The 16,778-nt window shown below is 40.1% G+C and overlaps 1 protein-coding gene across 1 annotated transcript; it reads left to right on the forward strand.

Annotated features, from left to right (window-relative positions):
* Nucleotides 1-1,129: 1,129 nt before the first annotated feature.
* LOC115667598 (regulator of nonsense transcripts UPF2-like) lies at nucleotides 1,130-15,734 on the forward strand. The gene is made up of 18 exons (XM_056317734.1): nucleotides 1,130-1,475; nucleotides 2,703-2,793; nucleotides 2,933-3,020; nucleotides 4,034-4,236; nucleotides 4,439-4,783; nucleotides 5,773-5,877; nucleotides 6,405-6,532; nucleotides 8,029-8,202; nucleotides 8,323-8,404; nucleotides 9,636-9,944; nucleotides 10,022-10,219; nucleotides 10,355-10,456; nucleotides 11,195-11,446; nucleotides 11,548-11,766; nucleotides 12,223-12,393; nucleotides 13,058-13,243; nucleotides 13,537-14,004; nucleotides 14,827-15,734. The coding sequence occupies exons 2-18, from the start codon at nucleotides 2,731-2,733 to the stop codon at nucleotides 15,328-15,330; spliced, it is 3,597 nt and encodes a 1,198-aa protein (XP_056173709.1). The 5' UTR covers nucleotides 1,130-1,475; nucleotides 2,703-2,730; the 3' UTR covers nucleotides 15,331-15,734.
* Nucleotides 15,735-16,778: the final 1,044 nt, after the last annotated feature.

A 16,778-nucleotide genomic window follows, 5' to 3' on the forward strand; every position in this document is an offset into this window, starting at 1 on the left:
AAACAATTGGACTTGGGCACCCGAGCCCAACCAAAACAATTAACAATGAAACACAGCTTCTTCTTGTTCACACCTGAGCCCAACCAAAACAACATGCTGAGGTTCATTCTTGCGGACGTTCACTGAAATCCTATCTTCTTCTTCGTTCTTCCATCGGTGACAAACAACAAGCTGAGGTTGCAGAGTATCTTGACGAAAAGTGTGTCTACACGCGCACTGTGCGAAAAGTGTAAGCGTCTTCCTTCCTTCCTTCCCTTGATTGATTCGTTCGCAGTCTTGCGAAGAGATCGCAGTTGCAGAGCGTGATCTCGATTGCGTGCTACGGATTTTACATGTGATGGTTTTCGTGTGTTGGTTGTCTGATTGGGTGTCTGAATTCGATTCGGGTGAGAAGAAGCTATCGAAGGTGATAAGCGGAAGGACGGAGCCAGCAACACTCCCAAAGGCGGTGGTCGTAAGATCAACGAGAATTAGCTCCTCTCCAAGTAGTCGAGGTTACCCCCCTCTCTCTCTCCCGCTCTTTCCCTTTTCTCTGGAAGCATTGGACTAGGCTGTGGTCGTAGAATGATGGGTCTAACCTTACCTGCCTCTATTCAGTAATTATGAAGCATTGGACTAGGGTGTGGGTCTTGCTCAAGATTTGCTTGTGCACGACCTCCATTTTTTGTGGGAACCATGGTGTACGACTTTGATGTCGGTTTGTCGTGGTGGGTCAGTTCGTTGCAGGTTAAATCGGCTTTCAAGAAGAAGGTGTGGGAGTCGCACCCCGATCTCTTCCCGATTAAAGAAAAGCCGATCGCAGAATCTAAGTTCAAGCCGGTAACTGCTATGGCTCATGTAATGTTGGAGCTTTTATAATTATTTTAATCAAATTAATTCGGTACAAATTCACAAATAAATAAATAAAAATTAATTTCGATATAGTAAAAAGTTCCTTTTGTTTGGCCATCCATATATATTTTTCTCTTGGGGTTACCCATTTTCGTGTTTTTTTCCTCCCCAGTCGTACCGTAAGGGCTCCCTTCTGCCCCCACGTGCCACAAAAAAAAAACTTTTTTTTAAGAAGCTATCGTCGTCTACTCTTCTTTGCGTTTTCTTTCCCTAGATTCTCCTCTCTCGACTCTTATCTTTCTCTCTCTCTCTCTCTCTCTCTCTCTCTCCCACTTCTCCGATCAGATCTCCGGCATCTCTCGCCGCCGCGAAAACTCCGGTTCGAGAGGATTCTTCGTCGTCGTGGTGGGGTTCGCAGCATCCGAGCCTCCGATTTGGTGGGGGAATTCGGAAGGGTCCTGGGCGAAACCGCGAAGGCGGCTTCTTCTTCTTCGTCTCTTCTCGCTTCTCACTCCCTCCCTCCCTCCTCCTCCTCGTTGACGTCGATCACCCGACACCATCAATCAATTGGCTCCCACCGCCTTCCAGATCAACGGCGGGTGCTCGCTGACCGCCGCCGAAAGGGATCGGGGATAGATTATGCGGTATGTGTCCCTTGTTCATTGATTGCTCTGGCGAGCGAGAGATCTGACGAGATGGGGCTTTTCTTTCTTCTTTCTCCCTCCCCTTTTTGCGCCGGACACCGACACGGTGGCGCCTCTGGAACGTGTCGGTGCTACATGGGCTGTATTTGCACCTGTTGCGAACTAGCCGTGGATGTTGAGATTGTAGCTTAGTTGATGCGCTCTTTCGGAGAGGCGTTCTAGTTCTATCGGTATTTGTTCCTGTCTTGGGGGTGGGGTTTGAATGTCAATAGGGTCATGTTGTTGGGAGATTCCATTCATTCAACATTTACAGTCGAAAGTCTATGAATTGTGGTCCATTTCTCGACACCCGCGAGTTCTTTTCTCTCTGGTTTTGAGTGCATTATATCTTATAATATGATGGAACGTCCGAATAGTCTTCTCTAGGCTATCAAATTAAACATTGTTGACTTGAATGTGTAAAATTTCTTAGTAAATGAAAGTCAAACTTTCACTGGATAGTCTCGTGAGTCAGCAAATTGAATCTATTGTTCTTGGCAGATTGGTTTCTTTGAAAGTAATATTGGAATGGACTTAATGCTTCCAAACCCACCCCCAACCTTTTTCTTGTATATTAAATTACTGGAGTTTTCTCAGCTAGTGATCTGGTTAGTGAGAACAACGTCGGGAAACTTGGAGTCCGACAGCAATTGTTCTAAGAGAGGTCTTAGAAGCTTGATATATAATGCATGTACGCCAGGATGTATTTTTCTGTTTCTTTATTGCTCCGTTGAAGTTTTCGATTTGTCCTATCGATGTGAAGGGTCTCTGTCTATCTTAAACCTAAATAAAAAATAAAAATTTGGAACCTGACCCGACCCGACCCGATCGTGTGGATATATCTTGTTCTGGTCTTGGTTCGGGTCGGGCCAAGCACAAATGTTCAATATTTCGGGTCGGGTCGGGTATCATGAAGACCCGGCCCGGCCCGAGCCATTGACATCCCTAGAGTCTACTGCTCTTTTCCCTGTTCCTCTGGCTAGGGTTTCGGTTCGAATCAGTTTCTTCCATGTACCTCGCTCCCAATTGCTGTGTTTCCCGTCGTGCGTCAAGTTTCCTTAGGCTTTTCCTCAGGAGTTCAATGGGTTCTTGTTCTGAATTGCCTGCTCTTATGCGCTTCTCGTGTCTCGATGGCCTGCAATCTCCGTTTTCTGTATCTCTGTTAGCTAACGTTAGTGAGCATCCCAGGGTTCTTTAGGAGGAGAAAGTTAGCGAGATGGATAGTAACGAAGGGGAAAGCCGTTCTGGCGGTGAGCAACACCCCAAGCAGGACGAGGAGGTGGGTTCTCTATCTGCTGCTGGGAACTGTCGTCTTTGCCTCGACCCCCTTTCAGTCGCAGGCTTTATGTGAAGCATGTATTCTAATGTCCCGATGAGCTAATTGGTGTGGGTGTATCTGTTGTATTGAATTGTTCCAGGAGAATGTTGCTCGTCAAGAGGAACTTAAGAAGTTGATTGACGCCAAAATGGCTCTTCGTCAAAGCAACCTGAATCCGGAAAGGCCTGGTAAGAAATGATGCAGGTGCCAGGGTAGGCAATTGCAAAACTGAATTATTGCCGCTAATAACTTAGCACTTAGAAGGATGGGGTTCTTGAATGACTGTCGAAATGTGGTGAAGATGTCTTTTGTCTGTTGATCTAGTTCTTCCTTTGTTGCTGTCCAGAAATTCTGGTAATGCTGCATTGACTTATAGGTTGTATATGTCAGAGAGGCGGGTGTTTTGACCTGAAGCAGTGCAGGTTTACTATCCCTACCTTATGTTGCCCAATCTCCGAGAAACAGTAGTCCTTATTCCCAAGAGATTTGTAATTTGACTGAGGAGATGCGGATGATTGAGGGAGGGATGATGGAATGACATCGTCCAGGGATGACTTGGCAATGACATTAATAAGATTATAATTTACATTTCTCATCTGTATCCAGTGCCGGTAATACATTGCATGCTTTTAACGGGTTGTTGCAGCATGGTATGGTACATAAGAATTTACAGGTTAGGTAATTGAAGGTTTCCTAGGTGTTATTTTGCAGTTCAGGTGAAAGTGAAAAAAATTGCATTGAGAGATCTTAACGAGGTCTCAATCTCAAGTTAATACCTTGTTGCTCAATGTGTCTATTCCCAATAAACATGGTTGGGTTGAGAATCAAACAATTAGAATGGGTTACAAGGTAGTTAAACTGCTGTTCACTTGAAGGCTGGAGGCCTAGTTGGTCTGGATGGTGATATGTTGTAACTTCCTATCCAGAGACACATGAACCTTTTGAAGGATTAGAATTGAAAATTAGTCACATTCTCTTACTAGGTGCACCATGATGCATTTGTGACTTGCGATGACTTTGGTTCGAGTAGTTTAAAAGGGGTTTTGTTTGGTTTTTTTGCTGTTGAGAAATGGGATGTCATGTTTGTATGTTATCACTTTATGGAGTTTTATTAGGAAATCTGACAAATCCTTAGTTAGGCATAATATTTAAGATTGGTAATCCGTCTCCTGCTTCGTAGCTCATCTGTGCTTCCCTGCAGACTCGAGCTTCCTGAGGATACTAGATTCTAGCATCAAGCGTAATACGGCCGTGATAAAAAAGCTAAAACAGATAAACGAAGAGCAGCGAGAAGGGCTGATGGATGACTTGCGGGGGGTCAATCTTAGTAAATTTGTTAGTGAAGCGGTGACAGCCATATGTGATGCCAAACTCAGGAGTTCCGACATACAAGCAGCAGTTCAGGTAGTCTGCAGATTCTGGCTGACATTATTTTAACGGCATCTTATATTTTTGAACACATGATAAAGCATGTACGCCAAGAAATATGTATTATTGTAAATTATGGAGATCCATGAAATGTTTGCCATTCATCGAATCTTTTTTGCATATTGCTTTCAATTTTTTGTCTACACTGCTCCGTCTGATACCGATATATTCTTTCTAGATATGCTCATTGCTTCATCAAAGATACAAAGACTTCTCTCCAAACTTGATCCAAGGACTCTTGAAAATATTTTTTCCTGGAAAATCTGTGGATGACTTAGATGCAGAAAGAAACTTGAAGGCCATGAAAAAACGCAGCACTCTTAAGTTGCTTTTGGAACTTTACTTTGTTGGAGTAATAGAAGACGGTGGGATCTTCATAAATATCATCAAGGATCTGACGAGCGTAGAGCACTTGAAGGATCGGGATACCACTCAGTCAAATTTGGCTCTTCTTGCTAGTTTTGCTCGGCAAGGGAGAATTTTTTTGGGTCTTCCGCTTACTGGACAAGAAATTTATGAAGAGGTACTTCTTTTCTCTGGTTGTTTGGATCTTGTTTGGATTATTGTTGTTACAGACAATAAGTTATATTGTTAAAAAAGGCAAATCTTTGCAATTAAGAGCTTTGATTACATTCTTCTAATTTTTTGTGAGACTGTTGGGAGAAGAAGTCATATCTTTCTTCTGGGTGAGAGTAATGCCATAAGCAAAATTGCTTTGTGCCCTCTCTGTTGACATTGTCGACAATATATATGAAGGGATGCTCACTCCTAACTAGAAAGGTCAAACATCAAAGAAGCAATCGGTTGACCCTGAATGAAATGAATATTCATGTTTCCATTAGTCAGCAATCTTGCCCCCCCCCCCCCCCCTCTTCCCTCTCGCACAGAGGATACGCCAGGTCTGCTATTCGACTTCCTGCATGACAAGCTTTTCCATGAAGAGGAGACTAGTTTTGTAGCCGGTTGAGGTAAAATGTTGAGTCATTTCCAGCGTTACCCACTGGCCTACCTGGGCAAATATTGGATGTGACTGATATAAATCTCTCAAACGGAGATGATGATTCTAAGCATTTTATCCGCATTAAATAATAAGAATTTACACTTTCCATGTATTTGGTAGTTATCTCACTGGTGTTCATGTTTGCTTCCTAATTCTTGAGCATATTCTAATACATTTCTTAGTCCACATGCTTTCTGGCAGAGTTCTATACAAGTTCATGATCAAAGTCTCTCTTGAGCCCTAGCGTAGACAGTGTTGTCACCTTTCGAGATTTTGCATCTCTCTCTCTCTCTCTCTCTCTCTCTCTCTCTCTCTCTCTCAAATTAAATCAAATCACTTCAAGTCACTGGATAAAATTTGAGAACAAGTAAGAAAGTATGCAAAAGAATTTTGATGCTCAGAATGCGTACCCTTGTTCAATATATGTGTTTGTGGCGGTGTATCGTCTGTGAATGCCTACTTTTGATTATTGCAATTTTTGCGTTCTTTATCTTGTTGTCTTTTTAATACAGTTCTATAAGGGCCTCAACATAACAGCAGAGCAAAAGAAAATCTTCAGGAAGGCAGTTCATGCATATTATGATTCTGCGGCTGGATTACTTCAGTCTGAGCATGAGGTAAGAAATATCTCTTTACTTGGTATTTTGGTGAGATTTTACCCATTTTTTTGGTGGTGGGTAGAGAGAGAAAAGGTTGAAAACGTAAGAATGGATTTTACCCTGATTGGAAGAATGAAGAAGTTGGAGAGATGGAAAGTGGGAGGAAACTTGGATGGATATTGTAGAGAAGATTGGTCCCTCAAAAAGCGATTGAAATTGGGAGAGGAAATTTGCAAATCACTGATTAGTCTTATAATAATGTCTAGTTGTACACTTTCCTTTTCTCTATTTTCTCTTATCCAAACACAAAAAGTAGAAAATCGTTTTTCTACTCCCTTTCTTTCTTTCTCTTAACATTTGCTATGCTCCTACCTAGTTTCAAACAAAAAAACATTTGTAAGTAGTCAAACTTTAATTCATTTCCATGCATATTCTGCTTTATATTGGTTATGTGATGACTACTTGGAGCATAGTCTTCATCATCCTCTTATTCCTCATAGTTTGTGGTTTAGTTAACAATTTTTCCTGCATTTTTTGTATGATAGGCACTTCGGCACATGGAGCATGAAAATGCAAAGATCTTGAATGCGAAAGGAGAACTTAGTGATGAGAATGTTTCTTCCTATGAAAAGCTGCGGAAATCTTATGACCATTTATATCGTAACATATCCTCGTAAGTAACTATTCTCCATGTTTTATACACCTTGGGAGAGTAATGTGGTTATTAATCTTCTTATAAGTGGACAACTTTTGCTTTTTGTAGCGGCCTAATTCCCTAAAAAACCCTCAACTTTAGGTCAAGTCCCAAATTTGCGCTGAACTTTTTTTTGTCTCATAAAAAATCTCAAACTTTACTAGTCCCAAATCTGCCATGGATTTTTTTTTGTCTCAGAAAAAACCCAAACTTTAGGTCCAGTCCCAAATCTACCCCGAATTTTGTTTTATGTAAAAGAAATTACCAAAATTCAATTTGTTTTCAAAAATATACCCCGTAATCCAGTTCCAACTTGATGTGGCACTTCTACGTCGACATCAAATCCACATCAACAAAGTAATGGGACTTTTTTGTAGATAAAGAAAAGTTCTGAGCAAATTTGGACTTAATTTAAAAATTAGTTTTTTTTAAATTAAATTTTTTTTGGGGTGGATTTGTTATCGTCCTTAACTTTCATATCCTAGAATGGTTTTATTTTGGAGAATTTCAACAATTTTTATTGGGTTGGATTTGTTATCGAAGTGGAAATGCGACGTCAATCTGTACCTATCGCCCCATTACTTTGTTGATATGGATTTGTTATAAATGTGGAAGTGCCGCGTCAAGTTGGGACTGGATCACGGGGTATATTTTTGAAAATAAATTGAATTATTTTACACAACAAAATTTGGGCCAGATTTGGGACTGAACTTAAAGTTTGGGATTTTTTCTGAGATAAAAAAAAGATCGGGGCAGATTTGGGACTGGACCTAAACTTTGGGATTTTTTTTTTGACAAAAATGTTCGGAATAGATTTGGGACTTGACCCAAAGTTGGGGGTTTTTTAGTGAATTCACCCTTTCTGTAGCAACATGCTTGTATCTGGTTTTAATGCCTGCTGCAGGTTATATTCCCATGATCTTCATGCTAATTTATCATGTGTTTCGTGCCTAGTTTGTCATAATTTATGCCCTCTTAATTAGTTGCAGAAGTGTTATGAAATATTAACCCATGCTATCGGGTTGCATGGTAGTGTCAAGGGATGTTCCTGTCTGTAATTTGCAGTTTCATACTCTTTTGTATTCCTTGTTATTGAAGTTTAATATCATAATTTATTTACTTTTTGCTTGCTTTCTCTCTCCCTCTCCCCCTCCCCCATGAGTGTTATATTTAAATGAGTGCTCTGGGAAACTCAATAAATTCCTTTCAAACTAATCTTGAACCTAAAAGGTTTGTCAAATACAAGTTAATGAGTCTTTTTGATACGAGCCATTTCTCATTATGTATTTGCTATTCAAACTAAGGGAAAAATCGATAATGGTAAAATGTCGCTGAGATTTCTAGCGCATCATCTCCCATCGAATGCTCATCTTTATGCATTGCCATGTGATCAAAAGCAGAGTCACATGCTTGCGTTTGCTCATGTGAGATGGTATATTTCTTATTACTGACTTGCAATTGTCTCAATTTCACAGTTTGGCAGAAGCTCTTGATATGCAGCCTCCAGTGATGCCCGAGGATGGCCACACAACAAGGATGACTAGTGGAGAGTATGCTTCTTCTCCTGCTGCGAAAGATTCTTCTCCGGCAGAAGCATTGTGGGATGATGAAGATACAAGGGCTTTCTATGATTGCCTTCCCGACCTAAGGTTTGTCGTAATGGATGCTTTTGTTAGTTTTTTACCAACTCCTTTGTGAAAGAGCTTTTTCCTGATATCAATCATCCAAATTCGAACTCACTGAGTTCCATAATGATTCAACGTTCCTAGAGCATTCGTTCCAGCAGTATTACTTGGGGAAGTCGAGCCTAAAGTGAATGAGCAATCTACGAAGCCACAAGATCAACCAACTGTAAGTTAGCAGCATTATGAATTGAAGTTCGAAATTTAGTTTCTTGAGATTCAAGTCATTTCGCCCCCTCCCCTAGTAATTGTGGTCAAGTTGAGTGAAATCTTTCTTATTCTTTTCACTGATGTTTATATGATTATTTTGGGATCATGCCCTACTTTTTCTTGCCCTGCTCTGCCCTGCTCTCAGTTCTTTGTAATATCTTAATCACCAATTCCGAAGTGCAGTTCTTCATGAAGTTTGAGGATCACTAAGTCATGGTAGTAAATTCCTTTCTAATATATTCAGCTCAAGTCACATGCAACGAATGACAAATATAGCTTAATACAAATCATAAGGATATTGTTTGTCATGCCCATTTTTTGGAAGTTCTTTTGTTGATGTTGGGGATAGGCATGTATTCAGGTAATATCATGAATTATTTTGTGCATCCATGCCATTCACTACTTACTATATTGGTGCATCATGCTGGGGTTTTTCAGTAATTTAATGGCCTATGGGATTGAGACTCATCTATTTATTTTAGTGGTGCATTTGGTTTCTGCTTTCCCTGTAGTATTTCTACTGTAATGAATTGATGGTGCCATGCATGTTCAGCATTGGTTTCTTTATGAAATTATAAGTCTCTAGACTTATGACTGCTGGTAGATCAGATTAGTAGTCTATAGCCGTAGTTCAATTTGGATATGCTGGGTACTTGAGAAGCTGGCACGTGGTCTGCATTGATTTAATGGTCTAGTCTGATATTCATTTCTTTTCCATATCGAGGGTTTATCTCTAGAATGTGGTTCTGATGAATTTGATTGCTAGTAATGTGATTTGATAACCCTTAAATTTTTTTATCCTACTCTGATGGAAATTTGTTTCATCTTTGTTTGGTCAAGTCTTTTCATCTTCCTCCATTGAAAGATAACTTTTAATTGCTAAGTTATTACTAGTACTGTGATTCTGTTGTCTGAATGATAGGTTCCCCCTTCCCCTTTTTTCTCTTCAAAAAGAAGAAGATTTAGATACATTTACTTATATGCTTTCTGTAAAACCATTATATCTTTGCAATCCCTCTGGTTTATTTATTTTCCTCCAGATTTTGTTTTTGAACCTTTAAAGACGTTTCTTTATTGATAAGATCATGAGCATGCAGGTTGCTTCATTTTCTTCCATTGTACATATTCTATGCAGAGATTCTTTCTAGGCTATAGTTTCTCACATTTACTTTGGTGTTTACTTGGAGAAGGAATCAGCGACCGATCCTGAACGAGGTCAAGTAATTGCTGAGGAAAGAGTGGAGATTTCTGTTGAACCAGGCTCCTCACAGGAGGGAAAAGTTGTTGAAAAAGGGAAGGACAAGGAAGAGAAAGATAAAGAAGAAAAGGATAAGGAAAAGACAAAAGATATGGATAAAGAGAAAGGCAAAGAAAAAGAAGTGGAGAAAAAAGTGGAAAACGAGAAGGAGAAAGTCAAAGGACTGGAAGCAACAAGTTTGGATGCCCTAGTGCAAAGGCTTCCTGGTTGTGTGAGTCGGGACCTTATTGATCAATTAACGGTAATCACAGTTATTTCTTTGGTCTTGCATTATTTTTATGCTTTTATGTGGTAACTTCAATTATTTTTAATGTTCAGGTGGAGTTTTGTTATGTAAATTCAAAGTCTAATCGTAAAAGGCTTGTGAGGGCACTTTTTAATGTCCCCAGGACCTCTCTGGAACTGCTTCCCTATTACTCAAGGATGGTTGCCACACTGTCTACTTGCATGAAGGATGTATCCACTATGCTGCTTCAAATGTTGGAGGAGGAGTTTAATTTCCTCATTAATAAAAAGGTGTCGTCAGATTCTGGAGCTTACCAGCGTTTGCTTTTCTCTTAACTAGCTTGTCATCTGACATCTACAGGATTTTGGTTTTTGGAGTGCTTTTTTCAAATATTACAATGACGGTCAAATTCAATTTGTTTGCAGGACCAAATGAATATAGAAACTAAAATCAGAAATATTAGATTTATTGGAGAACTCTGCAAGTTCAGGATTGCTCCTGCTGGCCTTGTTTTCAGCTGTTTGAAGGTAAGCTGCATGCAACCAAGCATCTCACTTCCATCGGCATTCGGTGAGCCTTGGATCTCGAGTTGAGAATCTCTATTGTCTCATCTTTTCTTTTGTATGGATTCGCATGTGTTTGCACCACAGTGAATTCTTTTAGCTATTTAAGCACAAGGAGGATCATTTTATGCTAGTGGAAGGTCAGATAACTATACATGTGCAAATGAGCACCAAAGTATAGCATTTTCGGTATGATCATGAGTGCAACAAGCGAGTTGGTTAATTTGTGTAACAAAATTCCAGTCCTGAGATGTGGATGAGATTGGCTTATTAGTTTGCAATTATTGTGTGATTTTGCACTTAATAGTCAAGGAGACAAGTAAATGGATGTTCTGGATTTTCTAGATAACTATTCAAGGTGGTGGAATTTATTAGTCCGACTCAGTTTCTGAGACCCATGTAGACACATCTCAATAAGCTTTTAAGTTATTTAGATGCTAGAAATCAAGGAAAGAAAGACATCTATAAGAAGTTTTTTAAGTTTGCTTATATGGTGAGGAAACTTGATGTAATTTTTGCTGAAATTTATAACATAATGCTTGACGTGTCTCCATATTTCTTTATAGTTTCGTATGCATTTGTTTTATGTTTCCTATCAAATTCAGGTATTGGTTGACTGTTCAGATATCAACTTTACTTGGGTTGAGAAAAACAGTTCATAGGAAAGTATTTGCTCCCTCATTTGTGCTTTCTTCTTGCCAGGCTTGTCTAGATGATTTCACTCATCATAACATTGATGTGGCGTGTAATCTCCTTGAGACATGCGGTCGTTTTCTATATCGTTCTCCTGAAACTACTGTTCGCATGGCTAACATGTTGGAAATTTTAATGCGCTTGAAAAATGTCAAGAACCTGGATCCTCGACATAGCACCCTTGTAGAAAATGCTTATTACCTCTGCAAACCACCTGAAAGGTCTGCACGAGTAACAAAAGTTCGACCACCGTTGCATCAGGTATCACTTCTTTTCTTATTCTACCTGCCATGATTTCAGTTATCCAGTAATTTATTTCATGTTACAATTTTTTTTGTTGCTATCCTTTTCATTTATGGCAGTACATCAGGAAATTGCTTTTCTCTGATCTGGATAAATCAACCATTGAGCATGTGCTGAGACAACTTCGTAAATTACCATGGAGTGAATGCGAAGCATACCTCTTAAAATGCTTTATGAAGGTTCATAGAGGAAAATACGGTCAGATTCACTTGATTGCTTCTCTGACTGCTGGTTTAAGCCGCTATCATGATGAATTTGCCGTGGCCGTTGTTGATGAGGTTTGTGCTTTCAGAAATTCTCCTTTTACTGGATGAAGTTTGTTGTGTTCGGTAATTGTTTTTTGAGGCATTGGCTACTTAATTTTCCAGCAACTCACGCTGACATATCTTTGCTTCTGTTTAATCATGAAGCTAGTGTTTATTGGTTAATCCAATCCATTCTAGTTGAGCGTTTAAACGTTTTTACTGTTCCCTGTCCCAGAACTATCCGACTGAAAATTTACAGAAAGAGGGAAGGGTTAGGGAAATATTACTTGCAGATGAGTATTTGGATGTAATATTAGGCTTGTGGTGTGCATAGTCTTATAACTTTTGATCTAGCTTAGAGCGAAATGAATAACTTATTGAAAAAGAGTATTGGATGTATTTGCATGCCTGTTCTCTTTGTATTTAATCTTCCTTTGTATTTGATTGAGAAAAACCGTTAAAAGTGTGGCGTTTTGTTATTAACTTCAGGTTTTGGAAGAGATCCGTCTTGGACTTGAGCTGAATGATTATGGAATGCAGCAGAGGCGGGTTGCGCATATGCGCTTCTTAGGAGAGCTTTACAACTATGAACATGTAGATTCATCTGTTATATTCGAGACTCTTTATTTGATTCTTGTTTTTGGCCATGGCACAGCAGAGGTATGGAGTTAATTCCTTTTCTTGCTTGAAGTTCTTTACGGTACCTTGCTTGAATGATTGCAGAAACTAGCAGAGGTGGATTGCACATACTGGGGAGAGTTTTCATCCCTTCCTAGAATGCTTTTATGCGTTTGTGGAAAATTTCCCCATCATCTAAATACTAACGTAGTCCTAAAGACTACTTTGCATAAATCTGCTCAATATGGTTACGTAACTTTGAAAAATGGGGATTATTTGATATCAAGATAAGATTTTTCTAATACCATCTGCCGAGAACTGCGTATCTTGTTTCATTTGTAATGTGAAATCTCACTGCCAGCTCTTATGCATTTCTGTTCCCTTTCTTAGAAAAGGCTCAACAGGTGCTTGTGGGCCTCGTGGTGTTATAATCAGTTTATACTGAGTGCTGCCATGCGTGGCTAATCCAAGTTTTGGTGGGTCTAGTTGTTCGTCTGATTGCATTAGTCTTTTCTGTGTTTGAGTATCTTGTAAATGTAAATATCCTGAACACAAAATCATGATTATTGTCTACTCTGTGTGAAATTATTGACTTGGTCGGTGCGTTTGGCTAAACCTTAGGTTACGCGTCTTTGAGTTTTAGATGTGCTAGTTGCTTGACATTTGAGGACAATAATCTGAGTAGTTTTAATATCTACTTGAACAGCAAGATGTGTTAGATCCACCAGAAGACTGTTTTCGCATCAGGCTGGTCATTACACTTCTTCAGACCTGTGGCCATTACTTTGACCGTGGCTCTTCCAAGAGGAAACTTGATCGATTCCTGATGCATTTCCAGAGGTACATTTTGGGCAAAGGTGCACTACCATTGGATGTTGAATTTGACTTACAGGTCAGTGGTTGCTCTACATCATGGGAATGCTTCCTAGATTGAAATGAATGAATAGGACATAGAGGAGTAGTGTGCTACATGACTGTCTATTTTATAGATCAAATGAGGTTGCACTTTTTCTGGAACACCAATAAGGCAATAATGACATATTTTGGTTGAAGCAGGAAATTTTGAGCTACTTTCCTCTTTCTAGAGGTTTAATTGCTGAAATCATGCTGCTTTCATGACATTTGTTGGTTGTTTGATCATGTCCTCATGTAAGTGCCCGGTCTTTTTACAATCTGGAGTTACAGGATTTGTTTGCGGATTTGCGTCCCAACATGACTCGATATTCCTCCATTGAAGAAGTTAATGCTGCACTGTTAGAACTCGAGGAGCATGAGCGTACTGCCTTCAGTGAGAAAGCCAGCAGTGAGAAGCACTCTGATGTAGAAAAGATGGCAGGGAAAAGTAGACACACAATCTCATCCAATGGCCGAAATATTGAAAATGGCAGGGAGGAAAATGGAGAGGTGCATGAGGATATCGCCGACAGCAACACTGATTCAGGCAGCGGCTCCATAGACGCGGGACGAGATGAAGAGGAGCTGGATGATGATAATCCTGATGATGGATGTGATAGTGAGGATGATGAAGACGAGGATGATGATGCACGTGGATCTGCTTCTGATGAGGATGAAGTCCACGTGAGACAGAAGATACCGGAGGTGGACCCCTTGGAAGAAGCCAATTTTGAGCAGGAACTCAAGGCAGTTTTGCAGGTACGTCAATAGCCCGTTTTGATTGATTTATCATAAGCTAGAAGTAATATTTTTATCTTCAACAAAGCGGGACAAATTGTTTTACTTCTCAAAAAATTATAAGAATATTCTACACGACTTTGAATGAGTTAAAATTTCAATATTATACTAAAGACTGGAGGGGTTAGACATTGAATGACTTGGAGCTTGTAGTTGATTGCAATTTTAATTAGGTCAAATGACGAAATTAATCCAAACCTTTTCAAGGGTTTTCAATCTTATCCTGACGTTTTAATCCTATGAGAAAACCACCCAACCTTTTTTCAAATCTCTTTTATATCTATCCCAAGTCCTTTAACACCATTTCCGATGGCGAATATTTCGCTAGATTCTTTCCCAAACTCCAATTTTGCCTCAACTTTAATTTTTATTTTTTTGTGTGATTTTCTCCCACCCAATTTCTTTCATTTTTGTCTCTCGTGTTGGAAAATATTTATATGATTTCACATCTATATTTTCCAAACTATAATTTGTCTTGAACTACTTTTGTAAATAAAAAATAAAAGTTTTTTAAACAAAATACGGCCTTCAAGGGAATCTTATATATATATATATATATATATATATATATATATATATATATATATATCTGAAAAGAGCAAGAGGGTGATTACACTGTAGTTTTTGGAGGGAATCACGGGATAGATTTGATATGAGTCCAACAGGTGAGGATTTGTTTTGATGACATAAAAGGGCGGGGATAAAATTGACAAATGGAGAAAAGGTGAGATATTTATTAAAAAAATTTGCCGATTTTGTTAATTAACAGAACATTGGGTGCAGGAGAGCATGGAGCAACGCCGACTAGAACTCCGAGGTCGGCCCACTATAAACATGATGATACCAATGAGTGTATTTGAGGGGTCCACCAAAGATCATCATGGAAGAGGGCTCGGCGGAGAGAGCGGTGATGAGGCAGTGGATGAGGAGGGTGGAGGAAGCAAGGAGATCCAAGTCAAAGTTCTTGTGAAGCGAGGGAACAAGCAACAAACTAAGCAGATGTATATTCCTCGGGACTCTTCTCTCGTTCAGAGCACCAAACAGAAGGAAGCAGCCGAACTTGAAGAGAAGCAAGACATCAAGAGGCTGGTTTTGGAGTATAATGACAGGGAAGAAGAGGAGCTTAATGGGTTAGGGACCCAGGCTTTGAATTGGTCTCAGAGTGGTGGTAGCAGAGTGATTAGCCGGGGTAACAACTGGGAAGCTGGTGGTGGGAGAACAGGCGGGACCCGTCAACGTCATCCGAATTATCCTGGAGGTGGGGGTTACTATAGTAGGAAGAGATGAATATTTTTCTCGCCTTAAGTCCATGAAAGCATGACGTTACTTCGACCCTACTTGTCCATACGACGTTGGGGAAGTTAGTGCCATTTGGTCACTATGGGATTGAATCAGCTGGCCAAATGCATGAGAAGATATTCCATTTCTAGTAGAGGTGGCGGCACGCAATCCTGTTGTGGATCACTTTCTTGGGCAGCTCTTCGTCGCCCACTGCCAAGATTATGCCCCGGATTTGCAACATGGAAACATCCTGAAAGTGAATAGGAACAAGATCCGCTTCAATGATTTGGTGTGTTTATCCAGTGGCGGCTGTCTATGCCTCGTATATGCATGCAAAGTTGTGCTCCTGTAATTAATTTTACATGCACCAGAAGAGGGAATGGATGTGTAAGCGCTCTGCTTTTGTATAATTCTCAAGCTTCGGGTATGTATTGATCAATAGCCAAACAGAATGTAAACTGGGCCTCCGAATCTATGTGTATAAAAGCTTTTCTCTGATGCGAAACTATGCACGTCCTCCTCATTGCTGGCACGAGAATGAATGAAAGGCTAGTCTGTGCAAATTAGGGTTAACATACGCTTCACCTTTTCTGGGCTAGAGTTCCGACCTCAAAAGTGCTCATGGCGTACGTACCATGTTTCTTATTCTGATCATCCATTTAAATAACCGTCGGGGTTGCGTTTCCCTTCCTGAAGTCGAATTCCCAAGCTAGAGCTTGCTCGAGCACGTACGACTCCCATAGTTTGTGCAAAATTCACACGTGACCTTCGGACGAAACGCCATTAACGGAACCTGTGGATCAACAGTACTGAATGATTCCGTCTCCTTTGTTTAGTGTGCAGAAGGAAAATCTCCGATTAAATTTGAACTCTCTCTCTCTCTCTGGACTAATATCCTAATACGGAACCCCGGAATAAGAGGAAGCTCCAAAGCCCAAGGCATGCACGTTGTAGCGAGGAGTAGGGGTGAGCATGGTCCGGGTTGGGCTGGTCCACCCCCTAACCCTAGGACCAACCCGCACAGTGTTGGTCCTCAATTTTGGGACCGAGGACCGCCCGTCGGTTCCATGGACCCGCCCGGGAACCGGACCGCCGGTTCGGTCCGGTTCCCGGGCGGGTCCATGGAACCGGTCCCACCAAGTTTTCCTGGACAAATAAAAAAAAAATATGTGGATCAACATCGGATCAACGGAACAAAAAAAAAAGAACATAACTTTCCATACAATTCCTATACTATGATTGGTTCTATTAACCACATCATCCATAAATCAAGTGGGTACCCATCAAATGAGTGTCCAGATATAAGAGAGCAGAGAGTTATGAGTGTCTAGTTACGTTTTTCTTTTTCCTTTTTTTAATTTTTTTTTGGTCCGATTTTTTTAATTAAAAATTTAAAAAATAAATATATTATTATTATATTACCGGTCCGGTCCGGGTGGGCGGTTCCACACCGG

The sequence above is a fragment of the Syzygium oleosum genome, unplaced genomic scaffold (genome assembly GCF_021117445.2).
Source record: "Syzygium oleosum isolate NSW1041296 unplaced genomic scaffold, Sole_v2.1 Sole_v2.14, whole genome shotgun sequence".
NCBI lineage: Eukaryota > Viridiplantae > Streptophyta > Magnoliopsida > Myrtales > Myrtaceae > Syzygium > Syzygium oleosum.

Bases quoted from the DNA above. Each gene is read 5' to 3' on its own strand.
- LOC115667598 (XM_056317734.1), top strand. From the start codon at position 2,731: ATGGATAGTAACGAAGGGGAAAGCCGTTCTGGCGGTGAGCAACACCCC. The intron at 8,405-9,635 runs GTAAGTTAGCAG...TACTTGGAGAAG, and splicing joins AGCCACAAGATCAACCAACT to GAATCAGCGACCGATCCTGA. The intron at 14,005-14,826 runs GTACGTCAATAG...CATTGGGTGCAG, and splicing joins AACTCAAGGCAGTTTTGCAG to GAGAGCATGGAGCAACGCCG.